Genomic DNA, 25,191 nt, shown 5'->3' with positions numbered 1-25,191 from the left:
AGAGATGACTCTCACATGGATACTGTTCACTACAACTGTAAAAGATGATTACAAGGGCAAAAGCAAAGAAAAGAAAAGAGGTAAGAGGAGAAAGTGAGATGCTGCTCGTTCTGAATTGGGAGGACAGCATCATGAGGCATAGAACAGATCAAAAAACAAAAATAAAATTTGGATCTAATATGCCTTCGTAGATTTTCCTAGTGAAACTGGTCAACTTTATTGGCGAGAGCTGCACTAAAAGTGAGGCACTACAGTTGCTGGGGTTCGCAACTTTGTGAGCACTTAATTGGTGATGACTCTCAGCCAATCTGAAAGTGCCTCACATTAGTCCTTTGGAATCTGCAAAGAGGACACAAATCGAATGCAAGTTCTACAAGTGGATGGCGGATGCCCATTTCTGAGACAAGAATTTCATGCATGTGGCTCTGTTTCTAGATGTAAATGAGACATAAAGGCTTGCCACTGATCAATTCACCATGACTTTGTTCATCTTAATCCAAAAGGATTGCTATATTTGATAGCTTAATTGTTCTATATCTATACCATGGTTAGGTTTGTTCTAAATGAAAAGTTCAATGCAAAGATAATTTATATCCCGGGCAAGAGATGCGACATTGTGGACTATTGTAGGTAACTATATAGTTGGTTTGAAAAGCGTCAATATTTCAACACTTCCAATAAATTTCGTTCAATTGGGCGAGGATCAATAATTGCAGCAAGCATGAAACTAGTTTTGAGAAACCTGGTTAAGCCACGAAAATTTAGCTGCGATGACAACCAATGAAGCAAATGTTCTGTTTCTGATTGTGATGGAATTCTCGTCATGTTTCTGATAAGAGAACCGATTCTTGAAAACGATGAACAGCAAGAAGCCCAGAAGTTCTGCAATTATTCAAAGGCACCAGTACAATTAGTTCAGGTAAAGCAAGAAAGGCAAATCAAGAGATGCCCATAAGCTTGAACAATGAGCTGGTGATGATATTGAGAATCTCAATGTACTAGTGGCATCTTCGGCAGAAAAAAGTGGGGAAGCATCATCACTGCAGCTACCATCATGGTTGACCCGATGGATGTAACACAGAAATCGATATCTGGTTCATCTACATTGTTAAAAGGTCAGCAGTTCGTATATTCTTCGATTATATCAACTAAAGTCAGATGAATACTAGTATTGGTACGGGTATGGGCAGGGGCTGGGGCTGGGTATGAAAAAAGCAATTTTAAAAATTGTGAATATGAGGATACAGTAATATATCCATAATATATATATATATATATATATATATATATATATATATATATAGAGAGAGAGAGAGAGAGAGAGAGAGACTGGTAGGACAAGAACAAAAACCAAACCCTTTATTTTTGTTCAAAAATTATTTTAAATAAAATATAAACATCTTAATATATTTAAAAAAACTATTTTTGTATAAATCATGCTTTGCTTTGGTTCAAGTTGTTTTTATAAAAAATGTGGATTTATCTATTATTAAAATGTTGATGCTATGGGAACCATATTCTTAAACATCACATTTAACGATCTGGTTGTTGTCCCTAACCTAATGGTCTGGTTTCTCTCCACCCCCACCCCCTTTCTCTATCTCTCTTTATATATATATATATATGAGAGTTTAAATCTACTAGATGTTGGATGCCCTGAGATGACTAAAAATAAAAAAAAAAATTAAAAAAACAGTTTTTGTATAAGCATTAGCAATGGTTGATTGTGCAGCAACACTTCACAGTGCTTTTTAGATAAGAAGAAGGACCTAGGTCATGGGACGTTCAGGAGATAATGGACAGTTACTTACAATATGTGAAGGTAAAGTCCATATTTACGAAGGTAAAACAAGAATTGACGCATTTGCAAGTCGAGATATGAATCAGCCTAAATAATTGGTGAACGCTGTGACTAAGGTTTCTCAAGATGTGGTGGTACGAATCATCACTGCCATCATTTTCTCCCCTACTATAAGCAACCAAGGCAGTATAGCAGGACCGAGCAGGTGGAGTGCAGTTGAAGATTACTCCTACGAGAAATATTGGCAAGAATTTCAAAGTAAAAACAAAAATGAAATTGAAGACAATAAGGCCATCGATGATAATACCAACAATTTCCAAATTTTGTTTTTAAAAAGAAGACGAAAGGAAATATAAAACCTACTTAGGGTGAACCGCAAGAAAGCAAATCAGGCAACGAACAATCATGCTCAGAAAGGGAATATAAATGAAAAACTGAAGAAACAAACCCAGCCACAGTCCTAGAAAAAGCATTTCTCACGCCACAGAACTCTCTCCATTCGAAGCTATACCAGTATCAATTACTTCCAGGATTGTACATGACAGAAATGGTTACAAATATCTGACTACCATAAGGCATTCCACCACATATCTAGCTTACGGATTTTGAAAACTTTCAGTGTGTAATAAGCAACTCAGGGTAAGCAAGAAGGGATCCCAACACCTGGCTTGAATCTTTTAAAACGAAGGAGGTCAGCAGTTGGCTAATAGGGGTGCGATATATATATATATATATATATAATGTAGAACAGGTAGTTCCTGAAAAGCTTCTTTTTCCTTGAATACTATAACGATAAGCCTTCACCGTTATACAATATTTAGATGACAGTATCTAAATTCACTCCGTCAATACGGAGACTACTTCAGCCGATTTATTTCTTAACCAATAAAAGAGAAGGAATGAGGATCTCTTTAGGTGAAAAAGGAAGATCATATTAAAAAACTTAGCACCAGATGAAGCATGCTGAGCATCTTCCTTTTGTCCGGCTCCTTGCCTTTTTGCAGGAACATTTATTTGAATGATGCTTGAAGAGGATCATTCATCATCTTGCTTATCAACAAGTATTCTCTTGCAAGCCTCGTAGCACATAAAGGAAATGCCAGCTGCTGGTACCAACTTCATACAACTAGGACCTAGCCCTACATAGAGCCCCGAAATCCCTTCTTTTTCCAATATGCTTGTTAAAGCATGGAGCATGTTCCTGTAGACTTGCCTTCCACTAACAGCACCAACCTGCATGTTTTTTCTAGCAACCTCAAGTGGGAAAGTAGCACTGCTTGAAATGGCACCTGCAGCTGACCCAATAAGAAGAGTTGCAACATTTCCTATTTCTTCAGTCTTGAAAACTTTCCCGTAAGCCTTTCTGAGTGTGTCATAAACAAAGTAATTAGTGGCAGCATATGGCACTACACCAATAAGGCTTGGGGTCAGCCCTCTATAAAGTCCCCCAGGCCCTTCCTCTTCTACAATCTTCAGAAATGCGTGCAGCGTGTTGTTGTAGATGCCTCTCTTCACAAGGAAAAAAAAAAATGTAAAAGTCCCAAGATGGAAACACAAGAAAGGTCTCACGGATGGAAATCAATGGCCTACTGAAGTTTTAGTACCTGAATCGTTATACGGGTTTTCACTAGTTCCAGCGGGTATGTACATAAAGTGGAGCTAATACCGGCTATCGCACCAGCAACCAAAGAAGCAGGAACAGGAACCCTTGGAGACTCCCCTGGTTTAGGGGACAAATGCTTTCTCACTGTGTCATAAGCAAATAACTGTAGAAAATGTTATTAGTATCTAACAGAAAGGACAATGTAACTTGGAAGCATTCAAAACCAAAAATCTTGCATGAAGTTGTGATAGAGTATACTTGTGCAACAAAACACCATAGCTTGGACATATCATTTTAGTGTTAAATAATCAGGAATATGGGAAGCATTCAAAACCAAAAATCTTGCATGAAGTTGTGATAGAGTATACTTGTGCAACAAAACACCATAGCTTGGACATATCATTTTAGTGTTAAATAATCAGGAATATGGGATGATATTTGGTAATATTTATGTTCTCTGCAATCGAACTGAAATTGTCCTTTCTGTACTAGTATCTTCCTGCTCAGTATCACGCATCAATGCACATGTTGTTGAGCTCTATATTTTTTGTATCCATCTATGTAACATAGGATGCAGGAGAACAAATAAATCAGACTGTTATGATGTCTCAAGTTTTGAAACTTCAGCTCGTGAAACAACCAAAGCATATGCCTTCCAAAGAAAAATCTGAATCTCAACTTCAAGGATGGGTATTCAGAATGGGAAAGTACATGCAAGATAGTTTTTTTTGTAAGGAAAACTGTCATTCCTCTCTTTTCTTCTCCATGATGCAAATCATTTACCTAAAATCAGAATTTGGAAACAAGTTTCTGAAGACCAAACACAGGTTACAAGAATAACTTCCCATATGTTGATATTTTAGAAATATAATACCTATGATCATCTTAATTTAACTGTCATCAGAATGTGTCAATTAATTCTGCAAATTCATTCAGCACATATGGGACCAGGTCTTATTCAAATTATGGCGACTAAACAGAGTTGTAGATGATTTGTACCCTGTATACGTATAGACGATGAAACAATCTAAAGACAATGAGAAATAAAGGGTGATCGGTGACAGTGCAGATTCGTACCATGTATATGTATAAATGATGAAACAATCTAAAGACAATGAGAAATAAAGGGTGACCATGACAGTGCAGACTTGTACCCTCTATATGTATAAATGATGAAAGAATCTAAAGACGATGAGAAATAAAGGGTGATCCGTGAGTGCATTGATGATATACCTGTATTCAGCTCCACATGAGCAACCAATGCAAACATACCCATAGAGTATCAAATTTAACCTGTTATATGCTGCTATTTACAGTTTTAAGGAAGGAAACCACCTTTTCACTAAAGGTTATGCCACACAAGTCCACATCTAAGCATGCTCCAGGACATGATTGCTAGGCACTTGACATTAGAATCACTTTTCAAACCATAAAAAGCTTAGTTTCTTGGAAAATTGCATCGCTCTTGCCCACAATTTTCATAGAATCCACTTTAGGGTATCAACTCATCCATGAAAGGTGTCCTTGTCAACAAGTTAAATGAAAAATTATAGGTACTATTTGTCTCATAAACAAAATATGATAAAGAAAAACGATGTAAGCTGGGCAATGCAAACTTGGTTGACTGTGTTTGTGTGTGTGTGTGTGTGTGTGGCAGAGCGAGAGAGAGAGAGAGAGAGAGAGATTTTTGAACTTTGCCTAAAGCAATCTTTTACTTTTTAGTCGAAACCTATATGATCTGTATGCAGCAATCTCCATTGTCAAATTTCAGCTTCCACAACAATTCTATACAATTCCATATCTTCCAAACATTGATAGCCTTCCGACAATACCTTCAGTGAAAACTTAAGGTGCACGTGCACCTTTCAAAGCCAACCTCAAGGAGAGACGTAAATAGAAGTTCCAGACATTTAAAATTTTAAACAACTTAATAACAGCACAGCAGTCACAGCAAAAAGGCCGGACATATAAATCAACACAATAACAACTGGCCTCTAAGTTATTCCATGTTACAAAGGGAACAATATAATTTCAAGATCAATCTTGCACAGGTGAAGGAAGCACATGTGAGCTTATCCTTTCTGGATATGTATGCATCTTCTCTTCCATCAATAGGTTCACAGTGGAGGTCCTAAAAAACAGTACAACCAAGAAATTTCCAGCAATACGCACCATTCAGCATCTCAACACACATCGATGGGGAAGGAGCAAAGCAGATATGCAGAGAGACAAATTAAGTGTCCGTCGAATAGTCCATCATCTCTAAGAACGAAGCAAAATAAGAAGAGAAAAAACATATGGACATGAACCAGCATAAAAGAAAAAGGAATTAACAGTCAACAAGATAGAAGAAAAGAAATGAAACAGAGATCAATGAATACGCTTACTCACTTCTATTGCTTTACTTGGCGCCACCCGGATGACATTGACAAAATTCCCCCTAAACAATCCCTTCCAACCCTCGGTCTCCATTATGTTCCTAAACACCTCCGTTGTAGAATTCCCACTGCTACCAACCATCAAATGCGTCCTTATCGTCTCCAGTGGCGCCACCGCCGTCCTTGAAACCGCTCCGGCCACCGCCCCGCTGATCAATCTCCTCAAAGAAGCGTTTCTAATCGTAACTCTAAACACATTCCGTTTCTTGATCTTCACTTTCACCCCATCATTCGCCTTCCCCTCCTCTTCCTTCTCTCTGATTCCAATCATGCGAAGGCCATGTTCCAGAACCGCGTTCGTCGACGACGAGCCCGAGGACTCGGGTTCTAGCAACCCAGCCTGAATCTGCCTTTTAACATCTTCCCTGGGATTGGAAGGGCCTCCGACGTCCATGCCCATCTGCCCAACGCTAGCAAAGAACCCGTTCCATTGGAAGCCCACATCAGGATTCGGTACTGTGACCTTGTTCTCCATCTTATTCCAATTCTGCAAGATACCATCGATCGAATTCCAGGGGGAGACAACTTCTGACGCGGAGAAGATGCATCTTTTCCCCTTCTTCCCCAAGACCCCTGTATCCCAGCAACCCATACGAAGCCTCTTGCTCGTCGTCTCCTTTCGGGATGGTTTCTCAATCCACTTCCACTCGAAACAGGAAAGCAAGTAGGAGAGTTGAGCAAATATGGTTCCTTACCAACATTCTTGGGCTGCAACTAGGTGATCGCAGAAGGGTTGATCTGCATGGAGCATCTTATTCTTCCCCTGAACTCGACCACCCCTGTTGGGGGGCCTATCGCCATGTTACTTTTCCTTCTTCCTCTGTGTTTTATTCCAAAGGGAATAATAAGTGGTTCCGGAAAGGCAACACAGGCGTGAGATCTTACAAAGACGGAATGATTGTTCTCATGGTCATTAGAAACTACAACACATGGTGATTTTGCCACTTTAGTTGCACAGAGCTGACAAAGACCTTGATTTGGTCTAACTCAGGCGTTCGCTGTCGACGGCCAACGACCACCTCCTCTTTTCTTTGTCACTGGAGTACGAGTGGAATCAAACATTGATGCAGAAATCCTGTTTTGACTTACATCGATACTCATCAGCTGATCATTCTTTATCATTTGTTGATCAAGTTTTCTTATGGATGCAATTGGTTTTTAGGATGTTCTCTCGTGGCAATCAACTTCCGAGTTTATGCAAATGATTTTGGATTCTGGATGCCGAGCATTGGATCTGACACAGTTGACAATGACATGGAATCCCCATCCAATTCTAATCTTTTGTTTTAGTAGAAATGATTTTTTTTTTTTTCTAAAGCACGTAGAACGTGCAACAAATTAAACACTAAATCTCCAGGCCTTGAATGCAGAGATATACATATTATAAACAAACAAGTCGAAAGATTGGACTCGTAGCACACTAACTATATAGTTGTAGATTACTTCGATAAACTTCATTCATGAAAAGGTAGCTAATCGAGTCACAGCTACGGGGCACCAAATCGTTTGTGTCTTCGTAGTGAATCTTTTTTCTTGTTCTCTTTTGAAGCAAAATGATAGGAGTTCTTTAACCGTTTCTCATAAAAAAAAAAAATGGTCTTTTTACCTTTTCTTAGTTGAAAATTATGGGTTTCTGGTGCCACTATTGGCATAAGAGTGGTTGAGGCACATATCACTCGAACTAGTGACCAGCTGCCTCCCACCATTGGTGGATCGAACTGATGCCTTAGAATTTTGATTGTGGAATTACAATTCCAAAGTCAAATTTCCATCACAACTTGGCATTGGAAAGAAATTTTCAGTTCAAATTTTTCTTTGAAACTTATAACACGGAATTTTGATCCTAGAATTAATTAAAATTCTAGAATTCTTGCGTTAAAGTCTTCGTGTTCTGCCTCAAAGATTGATGAAAAATTCTAGAATTCTAAATGCATAATTTCACCCCCACCATGGGACCATAATTCTAAAATTTTGATTTGGAATGAATCTATAATTCCAGAATCAAAATTATTTATTTGATAATACAATTCTCACTTTTAAAGAATGAGAATAATGATTCTAAAATTCCTTTGGTTCCAAGTGAAAAAGACGGATCCACTACAACATCTGATGTGCTCTTCACTTTTTATCACTTCATTTAATGCTCACTGTTGAACATTAAGTGAAAATTTAAGAGAAATGAAAGTAGTCAAGTACTGAGAAAGACATATTAAAGTAAGTTGTGTAACCATTGAATTTTTTATTGCTATAAGCATTGCAAGCAAGGATTGGTTTTCTACTATTCCCTGATCCGACCAGCTATGTCAAACCCTTTTTAAGTGTCCAAATCTGTCAAATAAAAATTTAAAGACTTAAGATTCTAAGCAAGATTGTGTGAACATTGAACTTTTGATTCTTATAACATGCTAAATCACATGATTGGACGGTCATACCAATTTAACAAACATTATTACAACAAGCAATTTCTCTATTACATCATCCTATGCATGCAGGGGCGGAACTAAGATTCTTTTCAGAAGCAGGCCGAACAGTCCAACCTATGGATTTGAATAGAGCGAAACTGAATCTGAATCGAAACAATACATAGCGCAACTAAAAATTTTTAATGTTTTCAGTGTAATTTTTTTTTTTTTTTTGGTGGAGTTATGGCCCAGGCGGTCCCTCCCCCTCCCTCCGCCCCTGATCCTATGCATAAAAAAAAAAAAAACAATTGTGCCTAACCTGATGTTGAAATGGAAACTAAACCTCTTTCTCTTCAATGTGAAGTTGTTTCGGATCATGATTTGTAAAAATTTATTATATCTAAAAGGATATCTTTCTTAGTAAATAAGCAATTAAAACGAGTTTATATTATTAAAGCATTTCCCACTATAGTTTTTGAAATAGGATGTAAGCAGATCAATGCATTGCACATATACAGAGTTATAAGAACACACTTTCGTGTGCATGATGTAGCGACTGTGACAAATCTTGTTTCCATACAAGCACGAAACGGTGGTCTTGACTTTCTGTCCCCTCTTTCATAGCCGACTCCCTGCGTCACGATGCATACTTTGAAAAATGCTACATCATGACGTCTTTCCTACAGCAAAAAAAAAAAAAAAGGAATATTGGAAAAAAATGCATAATTATTAATAACATTATTTTGACAATTGGGTATAAAAATTTTGATACTGTCATCTAAATATAATCTCACAATATAAATGTTTTGATCATCATCAAGGGTTTTTTCGAAATAGCCAAATAAAAAAAGAATTGAGACAATGCAATTAAATAAATCATGCATAAATTGTTTTAGTTAACCGTATGCATCACCTTACACAAGATTGAGAATAAGTCGATGCGTATTAATTAGATCAAATCTTGAACCACAGGCGCGCGATGCTAATAACATTTATGAGGAGGACATATGTTCATGCAAACATGCAATCAGGACTCTTTATGGGGTTCTATGTGAGCATTATATGAATCTATTTCAAAAAGTAAAATATATTAATGAAACACTAGAATTAATGTTCTACAAATCTGACCCAACCTTTTCTGCAGTTCATAAGACACTCACAAATTGTTCTTGCTATCAAATGACCCTTAAAGATTAGTAAGATACACTCAAGAGGTCTTATCACTAATCTCTCTCCAAATAGTTAAGTAATCGGGTTTGATTTTCTTGAAAAAATTAGTTTTGCTATATGTATATAACCTCCCAAAACTTGGCCTAGATGCTACCTAGCCTAAGCACTGAAGAAGATCCTGAGTCTACTTAGTCTAGATTCTAGCCATGACTGGACTGACCAGATGACATGTATATGTGGCCCTTATAAGTGAATAGAACACAATTCAATAATGTATCCCTTGTTACAAGCATAGTTGATTGACTCATCGAGTTGGCTTGGGAATCGCCGGAGTCAGCTTGGATCACTAAAAAACCTGGCCACGAGTCAAGGTGCCCCTCACTCGGCCTGACTCTGAATTCGAAAACTCGATGGAGTCGACGAGTCAACTGGCTGACCTGCTCATCTATGAATTTGAGTTCGAGTCACAAGTTTGCAACTATAGTTACAAAACCCGAGATTCGAGCCCAGCATTGCAGCTGATCGAGGGATTCAATCTTGTTGGGCTTGGCCCTTGGCAGGATCGATCAGATCAGTCAAAGAAGCCGATGCGAACCCACCTTCAAGTTGCCCTGCCGCTGCCCTTCGAAACACCTCTCCCTCAAACAACTCGTGAAAAGTTGGTTAGCTTAACAAATTCATGTACAATTTATTTCATAATAGCATGACTCAGGCATACCGGCTTCACAAGGATCTGTTCCTAGTTTTTTATTATTTGGAATCAGAATATTTTCGAGGAATATATGGCGCTATTTTGAATAGGACAATATTCTTAAAGCTCTATCATGCATTATATGGCCAATTAAACATGGTGTTAGTTACAGCAGTTTATTCTTAGAAACCATGCCTTATGTCATACACTTAAAATAAGACCATGACTTTCTATGGCATTCTTCCACCTTCTTGCGTCGTGATCATTTTGATTTTTTTTTTAATACTTTGACAGTTTAATCAATTTTAATACATTAGATCAACTAATTTGATATCAATTTTAATACATTAGATCAACTAATTTGATGGTATATGTGAATACTATGTAAACTTAGTAAAAGATGTTTGATCAAACTCATTATCTGATATTCACAAGTTCACTTAATCCTCGCATTCTACAAAATATGTGTTGGTTTTAAACTTTCAAATGGTTTTTATATTTACTTAATATACATGTTTCATAAAACTTAATTATTTACTTGTTCAAAATCAAATATGAGCAATCAACTGGCTCCTACCCAATTCCACGTTAGTCAACCGATTGGCGTGCGCATTTATGTGATGGTGACACTGTAGAGAAAACGATGCCTTTGGAAAGCTTAAGAGCCAATCTACTCGGTCTTCCGCTCTCGCCATCTTCATCAGCGATGGAGTTCTTCTGCGAGGCCGAGGCAGTCCGCCTGCGCAGCCACAACAACAAGTTCCTGTGCGTGACGGACGACGGCCGGTCGCTGCGGCTCTCGAGGAACGGAAACGCCAAGGAGGCGGTGTGGCAGGTGGTGTGCGTCTCCCTGGACTACCGGCGGCCAATCCTCCGGCTGAAGAGCCGGGCGGTGGGCTGCTTCCTCAAGGCGACCGACGCGGTGGCGCTCATGAGGGGAATAAAGGTCGGGGGGAAGGTGGTGCCATGCTGGTCCGACCCCATGGACTTCTCCCTTGATTGGGAGCCCCGCAGGGAGGGTTTCCAGGTGGTGCTGATGAGCAGGAAGAACGGCGGGTTCCTCCGCCCCCACAGCGGCCCCTCCCCGTGGAGGAACGCCGTCACCCTCGACCCATCGCTCAGCAAGGCGACTCTCACCGCCGTCGCCATACAGCAGTGCTTCCTGTGGGAGGTGGAGCCGGCCGACGCCGAGCCGGCGCCCTCCCTCCTCGTCAGCGTCTTCACCTCCCTGGCTATGGACGATCAACTGGGAATGAGATCCAGCAGTGACTACGAAGAAAGAGTAAGTATTTCTCTCTCTTTTCCATGGTGTGGGCAGCCAACCCACACAGGCCCATAAAAAAAGCATCCATTTTCATATTGAAATTTCGTGACAGTTTCTCTCATTTACATGCATACAGGCACTCTTAAACTTTTAAAATTAGATAACCAGTGTTTCTTAGCCAAAATTTTCTTCTTTCTCCTAATCACGTGAACAGAGTGATCATTCATTCACTGCGGCAACGGCAGGTCGAGCATTCACATTAGCGGCATAGCCATGGTATCAAGGAGATTAGCATATGCAAAACTAAAAAATTAAGATCCTAGTTTGGATTCTTGTGGAGTTATTTTCGTGGGTCTTATGGATTTAGAGCACAAGAGGGAGTTGAAGATGCATTAACTCTATTCTAATCTAGGAGAAAAAAGGGGTCAGATCTCATTCAATCGGTGGGATGATTCTCTCCCGCTCACATGAACATAATAAACTCATATGAACTGAACCTCCTTTCCTACAAAATATACACCATTTGCGCCATGTATTTGCTGCACATCATAATTTGGTGCAGAACCACAATTGCATTTTCTTAGAAAACCTTTGGCTTCTTATACACTTAAGTATATTTCACAGTTGCAGAACCATATATATATATATATATATATATATATATATATATATATATTGTTCCTCCTTTAATATGTTACTCATGGGCGGTTTAGGTAAGTATAGTTTTTTATGTTGCCTAGAGGTCGGGGAAGACACCGACCAATTTACCCGAGTCGGTAAAGGGGCATCCTAACTGTTGAGCTTTTGACTTTTTTCTGAATTAAAGATCTTGAAAAGTTAAATGTCTCCTCCTAGCACAGGTGGATTCAGGATCTCGTTTTTCTGTCAGTTTATGATGTAATATGAAGCTTTACTTTGGTACACACCCATGCAATCCCGAAAAATATCAAGATAGGTGGGTATTGGAAAAACAGTTGCAGAAGAATAAAAGTTTTCTTTTAAAAAAAAAATACTTTAGAAAAAGGTACATAAAATATCAAGATAGCGTGCCTTTCACAGGTTGACTTTACGCCGTAGGCTTGGTTTAATTGAAAGTTGTGGCTATCTTATATCTATGCAAATTTAGAAGAAGAGGAGAAGAATATTAAAAATAACGAACTTCTCATGCTAACATCACTCTTTAATTCTAATTGAAATACGTTGTTAAATTCCAAGGAAGTGCTTATTGAAGAGGAAAAGATAATGGAGAAATCAATCAGGGAAAAAGGAGATTGTCGATGGGAGGAGTTGAAAACTGTTCCTGTCGTCAAAAGTCTTGGGTGATGATGAAATTGGGTGAAACGCGTGCAAAATAATAGAGACTCTTATGTATTCTTTTCATGAAGGGGACGTGATCAATTTCGTTTCTTATTTTGCATAAACTACTGTGAAAATTTTTCATTCTCAGACATCAGCCTCAATATTTATACTCTCGAGAAAAGAAGCCTCCTCTGTGTTTTGAATTTTTGGTATCCAATGATGAATTATGTAATGGTCAATGTCTGTCTAGAAAATTTATGCAGGGGCGGCAATTCATGTTTTGTAATATTTTCTTTGTGGGAAGGAAAATGACATTTTTCAGAATTTACATAATTTTTTCACTAAAGAGAGGGCTTGCCTTCTCGAGAATTTGAAAACCGTGGATTTCACAACAAGCCTCCCTTCCCCTGGCTTTTAACATACAGCATGAATCTGACATGGCTGCATGAAATTAAAAGTTCTACGTGAAATCCAAATCTCATATATATATATAAGGACAAAAGAAAAAGCTGAAATGAACTTTAACAATTGAAAAGTAGAAGGAAATTTTCCTCCCTCAATTATTATTTGATCGGACTGTATGCTTTATTCTCTGCGGGAAAGTTAACTTACTTTTCTTTTGAAATTGCAGAGCATTACCTCCAGTAGGAGTTCAACTGTGGGCACAGAAGTAAGTCTTTTGCACCTTTCACATCAAAAAAGAGTCAATAGTATTACATCAAGATGCATATCATATTTCTAACATGAATGAATCAGGGAATTTGAAATTAGCCGGCTATCCTTGTGGCTAAAACAGCTTGGTTTGTGCAGACACCTGGTTCATTGTCCAGCTCAACGCGAGAGCCCAATGAAAGAGTGATCTCCTTCACCATGATGGATCATAATGAGACTGATGAAGATGACAAGCAATTCTCATCCATCACATTCCAAGGAAATGATGTTCAAGATATGACAAGGAAGCTAGAAGAAGCAACGGGACTCCAGGATATCATTGTTTGCGGGAAGAATCCGTGTGATGGGGAAGTTTTTCCTTTGCGCTTGCCGCTGCCGCCGGGAAACCTGCCGATGAGGGTTCTGTTGGTTCAATCCCCAAGATGCCAAAGTCCCTCTGAAACTCTACCCAAACCATGTTTGGCTTCGAAGACCTGGGATGAACTTGCAAGAGTGAGAAACATGGATTTTATGGGGGGAGCAAGGAGAATCTTTAAGAAAGCACTACTTGATTGGGAACTTCCAAGATATCCCCTCAAGTTTCCGGCTAAGTAATCTGATCGTGTAGCACTTATACCGTGCAATTTTTCCCGTCGAATCAGTAGTTGTAGGCACGGCAAGCAAAGAGACCAGTTTAGAGTGCAGTTGCCCCATGTAATAAGTTCAGACAATGAAAAAGGACAATATTGGCGTCAATTGTTTCAAGTAGAGGTGAAGTTTGAACAGATACACTCTTTGCATGTTTCTCTCTCTCTTTCTATATATATATATATATCATTGCAGCTGAGTTGGGCGAGTCAGGAGTAAGTCGAGCTAACCTTGACCAGTGGCTGAATTTTTTAAAGATCCGAGCTAACTCGAGCAATTCCTGATCCAGTCCGATGAAATTATGTTAAAAATTATGAAATTGCTTTTAAAAAATGAAAAATCTAAAAACTAGCTCGTCCTTGTGGTCTAAGTTCTTTTAGTTATTAAACACAGGCTCTCTGAGACGAGACATAGTATTAATGAGGGTAATCGGACTGCCATAATATAAATGATGCCTATTAAGCATCGTTCGTCATATATGTATAAGAATTCAAATATGCTGTTTGGCTAAAAAGTAAAAAATTATCATTAAAAATGGTCGTACTAGCTTTAGCAACTGTTTATAGTAAAATAACTCTTGGTGATAACTTTAGCAATAGTGTATAGTACTTTCAGTAATAATTTTTAAAATTTTCCTATTAATTCAATAACTTTAGCAACAGTTTATAGAACTTTCACGGATAAATTTTTAATCTTTTACCATTAATTAGGCAACATCTGATGAAATTAAGGTGGATTCAGCATCTAAGATTGAAGTTCACGCTTAACAACCAAAAAGAGATGAAAAACTATTCTCGCTTCCATTCGATTATAAAGTAACCTTATTACCATAGAGTTATGAAAATTTGGTGCAGTATGATCAAATATTCAAAACAATTTACATTTAGAATACATGTCATTCCTAATGTCACTGCCTATGGCAGATGCCCATTGAATGACGCAAACATACAAAAGCGTCATGCGGCACGCGGGGCGAGAGAGAAGGACATTTTGTTCCAGGGTGAGCGTTCCTCCTAGCTAAGAACTGGAACCAATTAACCAAGCTCTTAATTAGATTAACAAATCAGCTGCAGCAAACTTTGATTTATCATATGATGACATATATTCTATGGAATCATTTTTCTCACGCTAATGTAGGAATTAAGTTTATATACAAGAATGCTTTTCCGAGCATCATGTATTCAATTCATAATTATGAGTTGCTAATTATGAATCATGTATTAATCTCCAAAGTAAACCTAGCTAGCTATTATATTAGACCTGAACAAAGGGCCAAACCACTTTTTGAATTGGACCAACTTTTAGAATTACAAGACAAATGTGTGTATTACAAATTTGAGCTTTAAGTAATTGGGTTAAGGTCTGGACTGATCATTAACGTTGAACATATTTCCCTCTATCTTGTAGTCCTGGCCGTATGCAGTTGTTGGCATCCTATAAAAGGATGCATAAGCATGGAAATCTTATGGTTATTCTACTTAAACAAGTTAAAGTACCAATATGGCCATTCATTTACTCTTGCTAGTATATCATTGATCGTTAATAAATATGTGGGTAATAAGGTTGAATTTGTCAGATATGCACGTGTAATGAGAAGGGGTAGTCACCTTTACCATTCAAAGTATGTCTCTAAATAAGTAAACCACTTTGACTAATGTTCAAGCCGATAACTAGGACTCTCAAAGGCTATTTGGCAAAAAGGAATACTTTGTTCGTGTTTGATAACTATACCCAAAAATAAGGATAGATTCATAAAACACTTAAGAAAATATTTAGTGAATCTACCCAATTGTTAGGATAGACACATGGAATGCTAACAAAATGTTCTTCTTGCAACATAATCTTTTAGGGATATGTTTGGCAACAGTAACAAACTGTTATTGTCCCACAAATTTGCCTTCAAAGATTGGGCAGATTCATAGAACATGATGTTACCATGGTTCATGAATCTATCTCAATCTTTAGAATAGTTTCATGAATAGTAACAACTTGTTACTGTTTGCCAAACATGCTCTAAGTTCAAAGTTTAATAACAAACCGAGAACTTTCTTAATAATAGTGTTTTACTTCCATCGTAGTGGAAGTTCTGCTAACAATGTTCCTTTTTTGTAACAGTGGGTTTGCCAACAATGTCTATCCCATTCGATCTTTCATCTTTATTCATTTCTGTATCTTGGTAAAGTGTAGCAGAAATTTTAGCTCCCCATTTCTTCATAGCTGAACATAGAGAATGGATATATATATATATATTTGAAAAAGAAAACTCTTAAGACAGAATATTGCTTCTTCAGTATGGGCAAAAGAATTTGTTAGGTATGACTCGATAGGGATCTTATTCTGTTATTGATGAGTGAACTTTTGAGAAATAGGTGTTGGCCATGTTTGGTGCAGTCAGTTGGGCTTTGCCCCGTGAAAAGCATACATGCAATTACCCCCAAATTATCACCACGGTAAATTTTTGTTTGTGGTGGTTTGCATCACTGCAATAGCACTCCGTTTTCTTTTTGCTGAAAAAAATAACTCCTGCTTATAGAGTGTGTACACTGTTTAATACGCCATGATTACTACTTGGAAACACATAAAAGCTAAATCATACATGAGTGGATCTTATAGGGCCTCTTCAACATCCCTGAAACCATCACAATCACAAAAATTCTTGATACCAGCGGTTCAGTAACATAGCTTATGCATAATAACTGCAATGGGTATTCATTCCTACAAGCGTTTTCATATTTTCTTTAAATGACAAGATGCATGAGGTGTTACAGTAATGAAAATCAAGCTTATCTATTGAATCCTGAGCTATGCTAGTTTGGTACCGGAGGCCAATTGATGTATATATATCATGGTATGTGCAGTTGCTATTAATCTGGCTTCTGTACTTTCCGCTGAAGCATGCACTCCAACTGGGTGTGTCGTAGATTATCTCAAAAGAAGCTTCTCCAAAAATATCACCAAAATTTTTTGAAGTGGGTCGAATGCAGCAGCTAACAACTGATCTCATCAAAATAGTTCGAACAGATCCTGCATGCCACCAGACACTCCTTCTGGTTCTTGCTGATTGTGCGTGGCAGTGAACCACCATTTTGGCCAAAGGGATGTCATTCACCATTGATCTTAACGGCTCTTGTGAAGAAGCAGAAGTTGGTTTTTCCATAACATCGGACAGGGCGATGAGACAAAAACCCGGAAAACGTGTCTCCATTTGAAAGATGAGAAAAAACCCCAAAACCTTTCTGCTATTTTTATACTGAAATTTAAAACCAAGTCAGTATCTGAAATTAACATCAACAGCTCATGATCGTTCGAGAAAGAAAAAATCTCAAACTAAACACGCAACTTCGGTAGGAAGCACGATCTTGACCTGCGTATATTTATGCTGACATATAGCACCGTCAACTGTTTGATTCCTGAAGAGTTCCTCATCAAATAAAAAATTGCAAAATCTGAGAGCGAAAAATCAAGATCACAGCGTTCATGAACATGGAAATGGTTTAACAAGGAAAAAAATAGTAAATATATGATGTTAGGCATGATTTAACAGTTTTTAACTTTTTTTATGTAAATCAAGAGTGAACCAGAATACCGCAATGGGAAGGACTCTTTGAACCCTTGATCATTCATGGAAAAAAAAAACAAAACATAAGAATGTCAGCCAAACTTTCACGTCCTGACAGAACCGACATTATGATTGATTTGACATATTTTAAAAAGACATCGATCGCAGTACAACCAGACTCGCTTTCTCATTCATTTCTTTTTAAACAAAAAGTGTGCAACCATCCATTCGTCTCCATTGTTGTAGCCGAACAGCTCTGCTACTGAGATGAAGAAGGTTCGCCAATAAACAGTCCACTTAGTCGCAGAGTCCTTTCCATAGGTGGACTCCATTATTGGCTTTATTTCTGCAGCATTCGCATCCATCCTCTTCAGCCATTCTTCACTGCAAAGGGAAACAAGTTGAAGAAATTGTGATTTCATAAGAACCACTCACCGCTTGGATGCACCCTTTACGGATAAACAAGATATCCTATCAAACCCTGTTATGCTTCATAACAGAATATATTACTTTTATCCTGTTTGTCTAGGATTTTAAGGTGTATCCAAGTGTCAGCTAAGAAAGAAAGAAGACTCGCAGTGAAAGAGAATTTATGCACCTTGTCTGAGCATAATGCTTCCCGTTCACAAGCCAGTGGTTGACAATGGAAACATGATCCTGGAATTTTTTTTGACATGAAGGTTAATAAACACATCTTACAATAGAACTAATTATGCTCAAGAAAAGAATTTAAAAGTATCTAACTTCAACATGATTTAAACACAGATAAATATGAATAATTTAGTGCAGAAAAAACAACAGCCAGATCCAACTAAAGTAATCGTTTAGATTGCGATTTTTCAACCTGCAATTCTATCAGCAACGTCAAATCAAACACAACCGGCCGTGATTTTCCATCTAAGGCACACTCCTGGTAGCTTCCCCGGGGAGTTAAAATTGTTCTTCCTCATTTCCATGTGTTTGACAAAAGGTATAGGTCTACTATAGAAGATTATTAAGCACAAAATGTATCTAAGAAATAGCAGAATGCTTCAGAAAAACCAAAACTAGGATTACTGCCAAAGACCAACTTACCTGGAAATAAAGAAGTAAATTAGCAGAAGGCATTGTACCACCAGTGAAAAAGTATCTTGTTATCCAATCGTCATCATTCTTGTCCTGAATGACAACAGATGTAGAAGAAAAGTGAATGGTGTTTATCGCATGAAGCCATGAACATCTGTGTTACATGAAGAAATAAAGAAAGCTAAACTTAATGGGGAAAAGGAGTTTTTTTTAACCAAAAAAAGGTTTCTACTAGATTGTTCCATTTGACCATGTTATGAAGGGAATGTAACTCCAATATTGAAAATTAGCGTGTGTAGATGTGATGTAAATGATGCATATACCTCAAAGTGATAGGTGAACGCTTTATGACAGAAGTAATGAATGAAAAGAAGGCTCTCGTCATTCATCCATTTGGATATTTTCTTCAGAAGTTCCTGATAGTTTTTCATGTGCTGAAAAGCAGACAATTTCTCAACATTTACTGCTAGCTTTACAAAAAAACTTTACTGAAGTGTCTTTTGTACAAGTATACCTCAAACATTTCAATGGAAATTATTCTGTCAAAAGTCATGTCCATTTCGAATTTACTGATATCAGCTGCTATAATCTCAACATTGGAGAGCTTGAGATTTCTGCAACAAAAAATTGCGTTAAGGGTTAAGCCTCCAACATTTGAAATCCCATCCAATGTGTCTTCCACCACAATTTTGTTGATGCATCATCTATGTGCTCAAAAAAAGAAAAAAAATTGCAAAAAAAGCTTCAGATTTCTGCACATTAAAACCCATCAAATGTTCCTTCCACTACAATTTGGTTGATGCTCCATCGCTCAAAAAAAAAAAGCAACAAAGAGCTTTGGATTTCTGCAGATTAATTCCAACTTTGAAATGCACAGGTCACAAGTTTTTCCTATTCTGAGGAAATTCTTTGGATGTTTTTAGTTTTGACTGACCAAAGTCTGCCCATAGTTAATATTATTCCTTCAATAGCTCTTACATGGTGGTAGAGATATTTTAGCGATTACTGCTCCTACTGCTATTAAATATGAAGATGAAACTAACTTTTTATGTGGTTGATTTGAATGGAATAAAACAAACGGTAGTTAGTACAACAGATGCCAAGGAAGAAAAGATGGGAACTCGCGGAAGTTGTGAATATTAAGGTGTGAGAACAACATCTGACCATAAATATTTCCGCTGTGATCTCCACAAGTAGAGAATGAAAATTTGCTTACAATTCATTTTCATAAGATAGGTACAAAATGATAGGCTGAAATGCCACTATATATATCATGAAATGAAGCTATAGGGAACCGCCATAGTCTTTCCTAAAACATAACATGGAAAAAGCTACAGTTGTGAGAAGGTTATTTCTTATCAAGGAAATTCAGGCAAAAGTAGGAATTAGAAAAAGGCTTGTCACATGATGTTTGCTTAGCATCACATTATTCACAGAAAATAGTAAACTTGGAAGCTCTGAATACTCACCTGCATCGTTCCTCTATAAACTCCTTTTGTGTTGTTGAATTACAAATTCCAGTTACGCGGCAATTACTGTATTTCTGGGCAATATGTACAGAAAAGGATCCCCAGCCACATCCAATATCCAGAATGGTCTGCCCATCCTTTATATCTGCTCTCTCGCAGTATATATCTAACATTGCCCTCTCAGCTTCCTCCAACGTATCAGAATTATTTCTGAAGTAACAGGAGCTGCAAAATAGAGTTTCTAATGGTTCAATTGGTATAAGAATGAGGGCACTTTGAGAAAAGATTCTACTGCGTTCTTATAATTACCACTCAACATTAGAATGAACGGTACAAATTCTTATCAAACATTTTCAAAAGCAGCATTAGTTTTACTCCGTAAGTAAGACGGAAACCTTCATTCTAAACTGAAATTGTGCTTTTTCATCAAACAGTAAATAGGCCAAACAGTTTAAGACCTTAAACCAGGAAGAAACAATGACCACCCACAAAATAGATGTCTGAAGAGTTGCAGACACAATGGCATGAAAGAATAAAACAGGCATGAAGCAGCTCTTCCAGCAGAATAAAAGAATATAAATGGACAAATATGTATCTTTTTGTTAAAAAGAGAAGAGCTGGCCTGCTGCTTGATTCCTCGCCCAATGACATACTCCAAATCAGCAAACCATATTTTTTACATTTTTGTTTTTAAATTAGGTGTAAAGAGATTGAAAACGAAAATAACTAGAAAGATCTGTTTCTATGCAAATTCTAGTCCGACATAAATGGGCTTCAGTGTCATTAGATCCCCCCACTGTTTCATCTAATTTTCACAAGTATGCTCTAAAGGATGCACTCACAGTTAAATTCCAGCAAGGACTAAAAAACCGTCTTACAAGAGAAAGCCTCAAGAGATCCAATTTACCTATATTTCATATTCTCACCCAACACTAACTTGAAAAAAGAAGTAGGCAGCTCATAATGTTGTGATTTTGGCTTCTCAGTCTCCACTGCTATGGGCATCTGCTTAAGAGCTACAAAGCAAACCTGGCATTAGAGGGTTGTTGCATAAACGGCAAGAGAGATAGAGCGTCATCCAATCGTGTACAACAAATAATTATCAGAAAAATATGGGGAATGTAATATTGAACAATTTCACAGATGAAAGCCCTTTCAATACCATCATGGCCAAATTGCTCACATGTTGTTGAGATAGTCAATGGTGCATCCTAGATAATAATACCTTGTATGCGCATCAACCTCTGGATAAGGCAGGAAACATGTTCTAGATTCCTAGAACATTGCGGGACGCTGGAAAAGAAAGTATCCGAGACATATATCTACTTTCCACAGTCATTTGAAAGTTGTATCCTGGATCATTAGCAACTGGGACACCTTCGGACAGGCACAAATACAACTTTCGACATCGACCATAAAGTCTTTTCTCCACCTGTAGAATTTCGAGATCTACGTTCCCCTGTTCTCTAATCTTACGTTATCCACCTAAGGCCGACTCAGGGAGGCAGCTGCTAGCTCCAAGCATAGCACCCAAGGTTTGAAGGGACAGTAGAAGAAGAAGATGATGAGTTATGACGCAAATACCAGCACTACCACAACCACCACTAAAAACTCAGTAGCGCCATTCATGATTCAACCTCAACCACGTCGTTGATGAAGAACACACAACAGGCATCATAAAACCATTTGAATAGAAAAGGAAAATCAAAGCAGCAGAAGAGATGGATTTTACAGTGCACGAACTGAAGGAGGTCGGAGAGCTGCTGCTCGGCGGTGGGCTTGTATCCCAACCGCAGGCGGCTCGACAGCAGCAACCGCGTGAGCCTCCTTATCACAATGTCCGGCAGCAAATTCCGCTCCAACGCCCCCAGCATTGCCTTCACCGTCACATCATACGCCATCCTTCCTCCTCCTGTTCTTCTGTCCCTTTCCTCTCTCCTCCCTCTGGTGAGTCTGGTCTGCTTCTCTATGGCACGGATGAGCTGATGGATAACTTTTTAGAGGATACATTGAAAACTTGTATTAAATTGCAATTTTTAGCGATAACCCCAACACAGTTATAAAACTGAATTAGTGGTCGTTGTCTGTCTCCTCTTCTGGTGACGGGTGACGATGTAAGTCCTTTCTTGGTAGTACACTTTTCCGCTTAGTGTTCTTCAAGTATATTCCCGCATCATTTTTCGTACTTGATTTTTGTTTTTTTACTAAGTTTTCCTACTTGAACTTCTGATAGTATTAAAAAGCGTTGATCTTAAAATTAAGAATACTGCTATAAAGATTAAGTGGAATTTGTGAACTTGATGACAACTTGTCTCTCAATTTTTGTTTTAATTAAGTCTAAATGACAAGCGGAGCAACTCGAGTTCGGTTTGAGCTAGGATGGGCTGTTTCGCTAAACAAGTCAAGTTCAAGTTCGCTCAACTTCACGGCGTGACTCTCATTATAAAAATGAAGCAAAAGTATTGAATTTGGACTGGTCTTTTAAGTTTATTTATTTCTTAAAATATGCATATTGGTAAAATAGAGCTACTCAAATAGATTCAAAATTGAGTTCTGTTCACTGTGTTAATCAGTTAACAAGCTCTTAGATTCAAGCTCAAACACAGTTCAAATTATTTTAATTGTTTTGGTACATGCACGTATGGGTACTCATGGGCAGGGGCGGAGGGAGGGGGGGCGGCTCGGGCCATGGCCCGGGTGAGCCTAGAAAAAAAAAATTATATGTAAAAAATCAATTTTTTTTAGTTTGGCTCGACCCGTCGCTCCTCTTGGCCTTACCGTCGCTCCTCTTGGCCCGACCAGCGAATGATTTGGCTCGTCCCTAAGAAAAATCATGGCTCCGCCCTTGCTCATGGAGGAATCGGTATTCGGCTCAATCGGGCCGAGATCCGAAAAAATCGTGACCACACATTCAACACAACTTTATTAGGTGGCAAAGCAAGAACTTTCTATTATTTTAAATTTCCAATCTGGAGGAGCAACTAGACATAATAAAGTACCATGCGTATAGAGAAAGCAAATTTTATGTGTACCTCTGCTACTGATTGTATTATTTGACCAATTTTAGTAACTTTATTAATAAATTAAAACGCTTCAAAAATAATTTAAAAATAAAAAATAGTTTTTTATAATTACCTACTTTTCAAAAATTATACTAACTCGCGACTCTGACTTGCATCAACTTGGCAGTGGGGCTGACCACAAGCAGCAAAGGTGCAAAATGCAAGAGACAATTCGAGATCAATGACACACTACAAAAAAAACCAAACACAATATGCCAATTTGTAATAAACAAACAAATTCCAACCAGCAGCAATAAACTAGCCGTGTATATAGGAAAGCAACGGGCAACAATGTGTATATTCAATGAAAGATGGAAAATATGAGAACTATGCAATTGAAAAATTTCTATAGTCTCGGATTTGAATCGGTCGGTTCTATTCATATTAGTTGCAAACTGGTGAATGATTCAAGAGTTCCATCTCTCATTTTAATGAATTTTAGTGTTTAAAATTTTCTTTTTAATTAACACATACTTAAAATTTTCGTTTCTTATTTAACCAGTTGTTTCTTTTATAATCTGGGCATCTTATGAAAGGAATGCAAACTTAAGCATGTTCTTATTATGTCATCCAAATTTAAAAAATTTCTGTCACAAACCGTATGAATTTTAGCTTATCATCGAACAAACATGAGTTCAACCTTCAACAAGACAAAAGGATCTCTCTTTTCTGCGAGAAGGAGGATGAGTCCTACAATCCAAATAAGAACGACCCAAAGTCTCCTTCCTTCCCCTCGCCCCTAGGGTTCAGTGCTGCGAAGTAGTACAAACAGTGAGATTTCTGCATCTCTATTTTCACCTCTCAAATTTTTTTTAGTGCACATTGTAGTGTAACTTATATATAATTTTCTAAATTGTCATGAAATTGAATAAGAACGTCAAAAAATCGCCTCAATGGGCATAGCGTAGCTTGTTGAGGTAGGGGTCTCTATAAAGACAGGTCTATAGTTCGATTCTCGTGAGCATTATGTTCATGTGTCTTACGTTGGTAGGAGCTACATAAAAATTAAAGGGTGTACTCTTGCTATCGCTGACACCAACACAGCTCAAGACTTTGGAAGCAAGGAGAAAAGAGGGAATTACATAAAAATTAAAAGGTGTACTGCTGCTATCGCTAACACCAACGCAGCTCAAGACTTAGGAAGCATGAAGAAAAGAGAAAACCTTTGGACCTTGTTTCTGGCGGTGAGATGAACCTCTCGCTCACCCGAGCATAACGTAGCTTGTTGAGCTAAGGTCTATATAAAGGCAGGACTATAGTTTGATTCTCGTGAGCGTTATGCTCATGTGTCTTATGTTGATGGGGGCTACATAAAAATTAAAGAGTCTATTGTTGCTATCGCTGGCACCAACACAACTCAAAACTTATGAAGCAAAGAGAAAAAAAAGAATTCGAGCGGTGAAATGAACTTCTCGCTCAACGGAAGAACGGAGGGTCCTTGACGTTATAAGCGTCACATGCAATGGACCCCCAAGGTTTAAAGCAGCGTCTCGCTCACATGAATTTTCGACGGAGCGAGAATGATCTTCAAAAGGGAACAGCTCAAGACCAGCTGGCTCGAGCAACGAAGGTGGGTCCCACACTTGCCATCCAGTGGGCTCCGCTTGACCATTTATGGTGATTCAAATGAATCTCAGGCTTCTTTCTCTCTCTCTTATTTGGATTTGGACCTGGGTTGGGTTTGAATTAAAAAAGCGCACATGACATGCTGCGGTTTCCATGGCACCACACATGGGCATGTTGGAGTGCTAATTGCATATTTTGGATCCGGATCTGACCCGTTTTCCCCGTGTTTTTGCAAGGAGCCCTTATTCCAAGCCAAGAATTGGATCCAGTAATGGATATTATTTCGTGGGTCCAGAACCCAACAACATCCCTGGGTCCGCCCCTTCTATTAATGCTTGAGAAAAAAAAAAAAACTGAAAACATTTCGGACATTCTCTTCTACCATTTTTGTTTTGACTTTCAACGGAAATTATAAGACGAATTACTTTTATAACGTAATCTGACCGATGCTTTTGTTGAAAGAGCACAATCTAGACAGGCCGCGTCCGTGGTATCAGTTTTCC

The 25,191-nt window shown here is 38.1% G+C and overlaps 3 protein-coding genes across 3 annotated transcripts; 1 reads left to right on the top strand and 2 right to left on the bottom strand.

Annotated features, from left to right (window-relative positions):
- Positions 1–2,711: 2,711 nt before the first annotated feature.
- On the bottom strand, positions 2,712–6,742 carry LOC116256890 (adenine nucleotide transporter BT1, chloroplastic/mitochondrial-like). The gene is made up of 3 exons (XM_031633429.2): positions 5,796–6,742; positions 3,406–3,567; positions 2,712–3,310 (listed from the first exon to the last, which is right to left on the bottom strand). The coding sequence occupies exons 1-3, from the start codon at positions 6,432–6,434 to the stop codon at positions 2,837–2,839; spliced, it is 1,275 nt and encodes a 424-aa protein (XP_031489289.1). The 5' UTR covers positions 6,435–6,742; the 3' UTR covers positions 2,712–2,836.
- A 4,064-nt stretch (positions 6,743–10,806) lies between these two features.
- LOC116256318 (uncharacterized) lies at positions 10,807–14,094 on the top strand. The gene is made up of 3 exons (XM_031632657.2): positions 10,807–11,387; positions 13,300–13,338; positions 13,479–14,094. Exons 1-3 carry the CDS (start codon positions 10,812–10,814, stop codon positions 13,932–13,934), a joined length of 1,071 nt encoding a protein of 356 aa, XP_031488517.1. The 5' UTR covers positions 10,807–10,811; the 3' UTR covers positions 13,935–14,094.
- A 3,366-nt stretch (positions 14,095–17,460) lies between these two features.
- Positions 17,461–22,056, bottom strand: LOC116255590 ((S)-coclaurine N-methyltransferase-like). The gene is made up of 8 exons (XM_031631461.2): positions 21,793–22,056; positions 20,968–21,076; positions 20,061–20,285; positions 19,106–19,205; positions 18,915–19,025; positions 18,601–18,684; positions 18,125–18,183; positions 17,461–17,910 (listed from the first exon to the last, which is right to left on the bottom strand). The coding sequence occupies exons 1-8, from the start codon at positions 21,959–21,961 to the stop codon at positions 17,718–17,720; spliced, it is 1,050 nt and encodes a 349-aa protein (XP_031487321.1). The 5' UTR covers positions 21,962–22,056; the 3' UTR covers positions 17,461–17,717.
- Positions 22,057–25,191: the final 3,135 nt, after the last annotated feature.

Source organism: Nymphaea colorata, chromosome 6 (assembly GCF_008831285.2).
Source record: "Nymphaea colorata isolate Beijing-Zhang1983 chromosome 6, ASM883128v2, whole genome shotgun sequence".
Classification (NCBI taxonomy): domain Eukaryota; kingdom Viridiplantae; phylum Streptophyta; class Magnoliopsida; order Nymphaeales; family Nymphaeaceae; genus Nymphaea; species Nymphaea colorata.
The sequence above is the reverse complement of the archived record's forward strand: the minus strand, read 5'-3'. Positions and strand labels throughout refer to the sequence as shown.

What these genes read in the sequence shown, in the direction of transcription:
- LOC116256890 (XM_031633429.2), bottom strand. Translation starts at nt 6,434, where the DNA reads ATGGGTTGCTGGGATACAGGGGTCTTGGGGAAGAAGGGGAAAAGATGC. An exon ending in CGCCAAGTAAAGCAATAGAA is followed by an intron (nt 3,568 to 5,795) that starts GTGAGTAAGCGT and finishes CATTTTCTACAG; the next exon opens with TTATTTGCTTATGACACAGT. An exon ending in AAACCCGTATAACGATTCAG is followed by an intron (nt 3,311 to 3,405) that starts GTACTAAAACTT and finishes TTCCTTGTGAAG; the next exon opens with AGAGGCATCTACAACAACAC.
- LOC116256318 (XM_031632657.2), top strand. Translation starts at nt 10,812, where the DNA reads ATGGAGTTCTTCTGCGAGGCCGAGGCAGTCCGCCTGCGCAGCCACAAC. An exon ending in GCAGTGACTACGAAGAAAGA is followed by an intron (nt 11,388 to 13,299) that starts GTAAGTATTTCT and finishes TTGAAATTGCAG; the next exon opens with AGCATTACCTCCAGTAGGAG. An exon ending in GTTCAACTGTGGGCACAGAA is followed by an intron (nt 13,339 to 13,478) that starts GTAAGTCTTTTG and finishes TGGTTTGTGCAG; the next exon opens with ACACCTGGTTCATTGTCCAG.
- LOC116255590 (XM_031631461.2), bottom strand. Translation starts at nt 21,961, where the DNA reads ATGGCGTATGATGTGACGGTGAAGGCAATGCTGGGGGCGTTGGAGCGG. An exon ending in CCTCCTTCAGTTCGTGCACT is followed by an intron (nt 21,077 to 21,792) that starts GTAAAATCCATC and finishes TTTGCTTTGTAG; the next exon opens with CTCTTAAGCAGATGCCCATA. An exon ending in CGTTCACCTATCACTTTGAG is followed by an intron (nt 18,685 to 18,914) that starts GTATATGCATCA and finishes GTTGTCATTCAG; the next exon opens with GACAAGAATGATGACGATTG.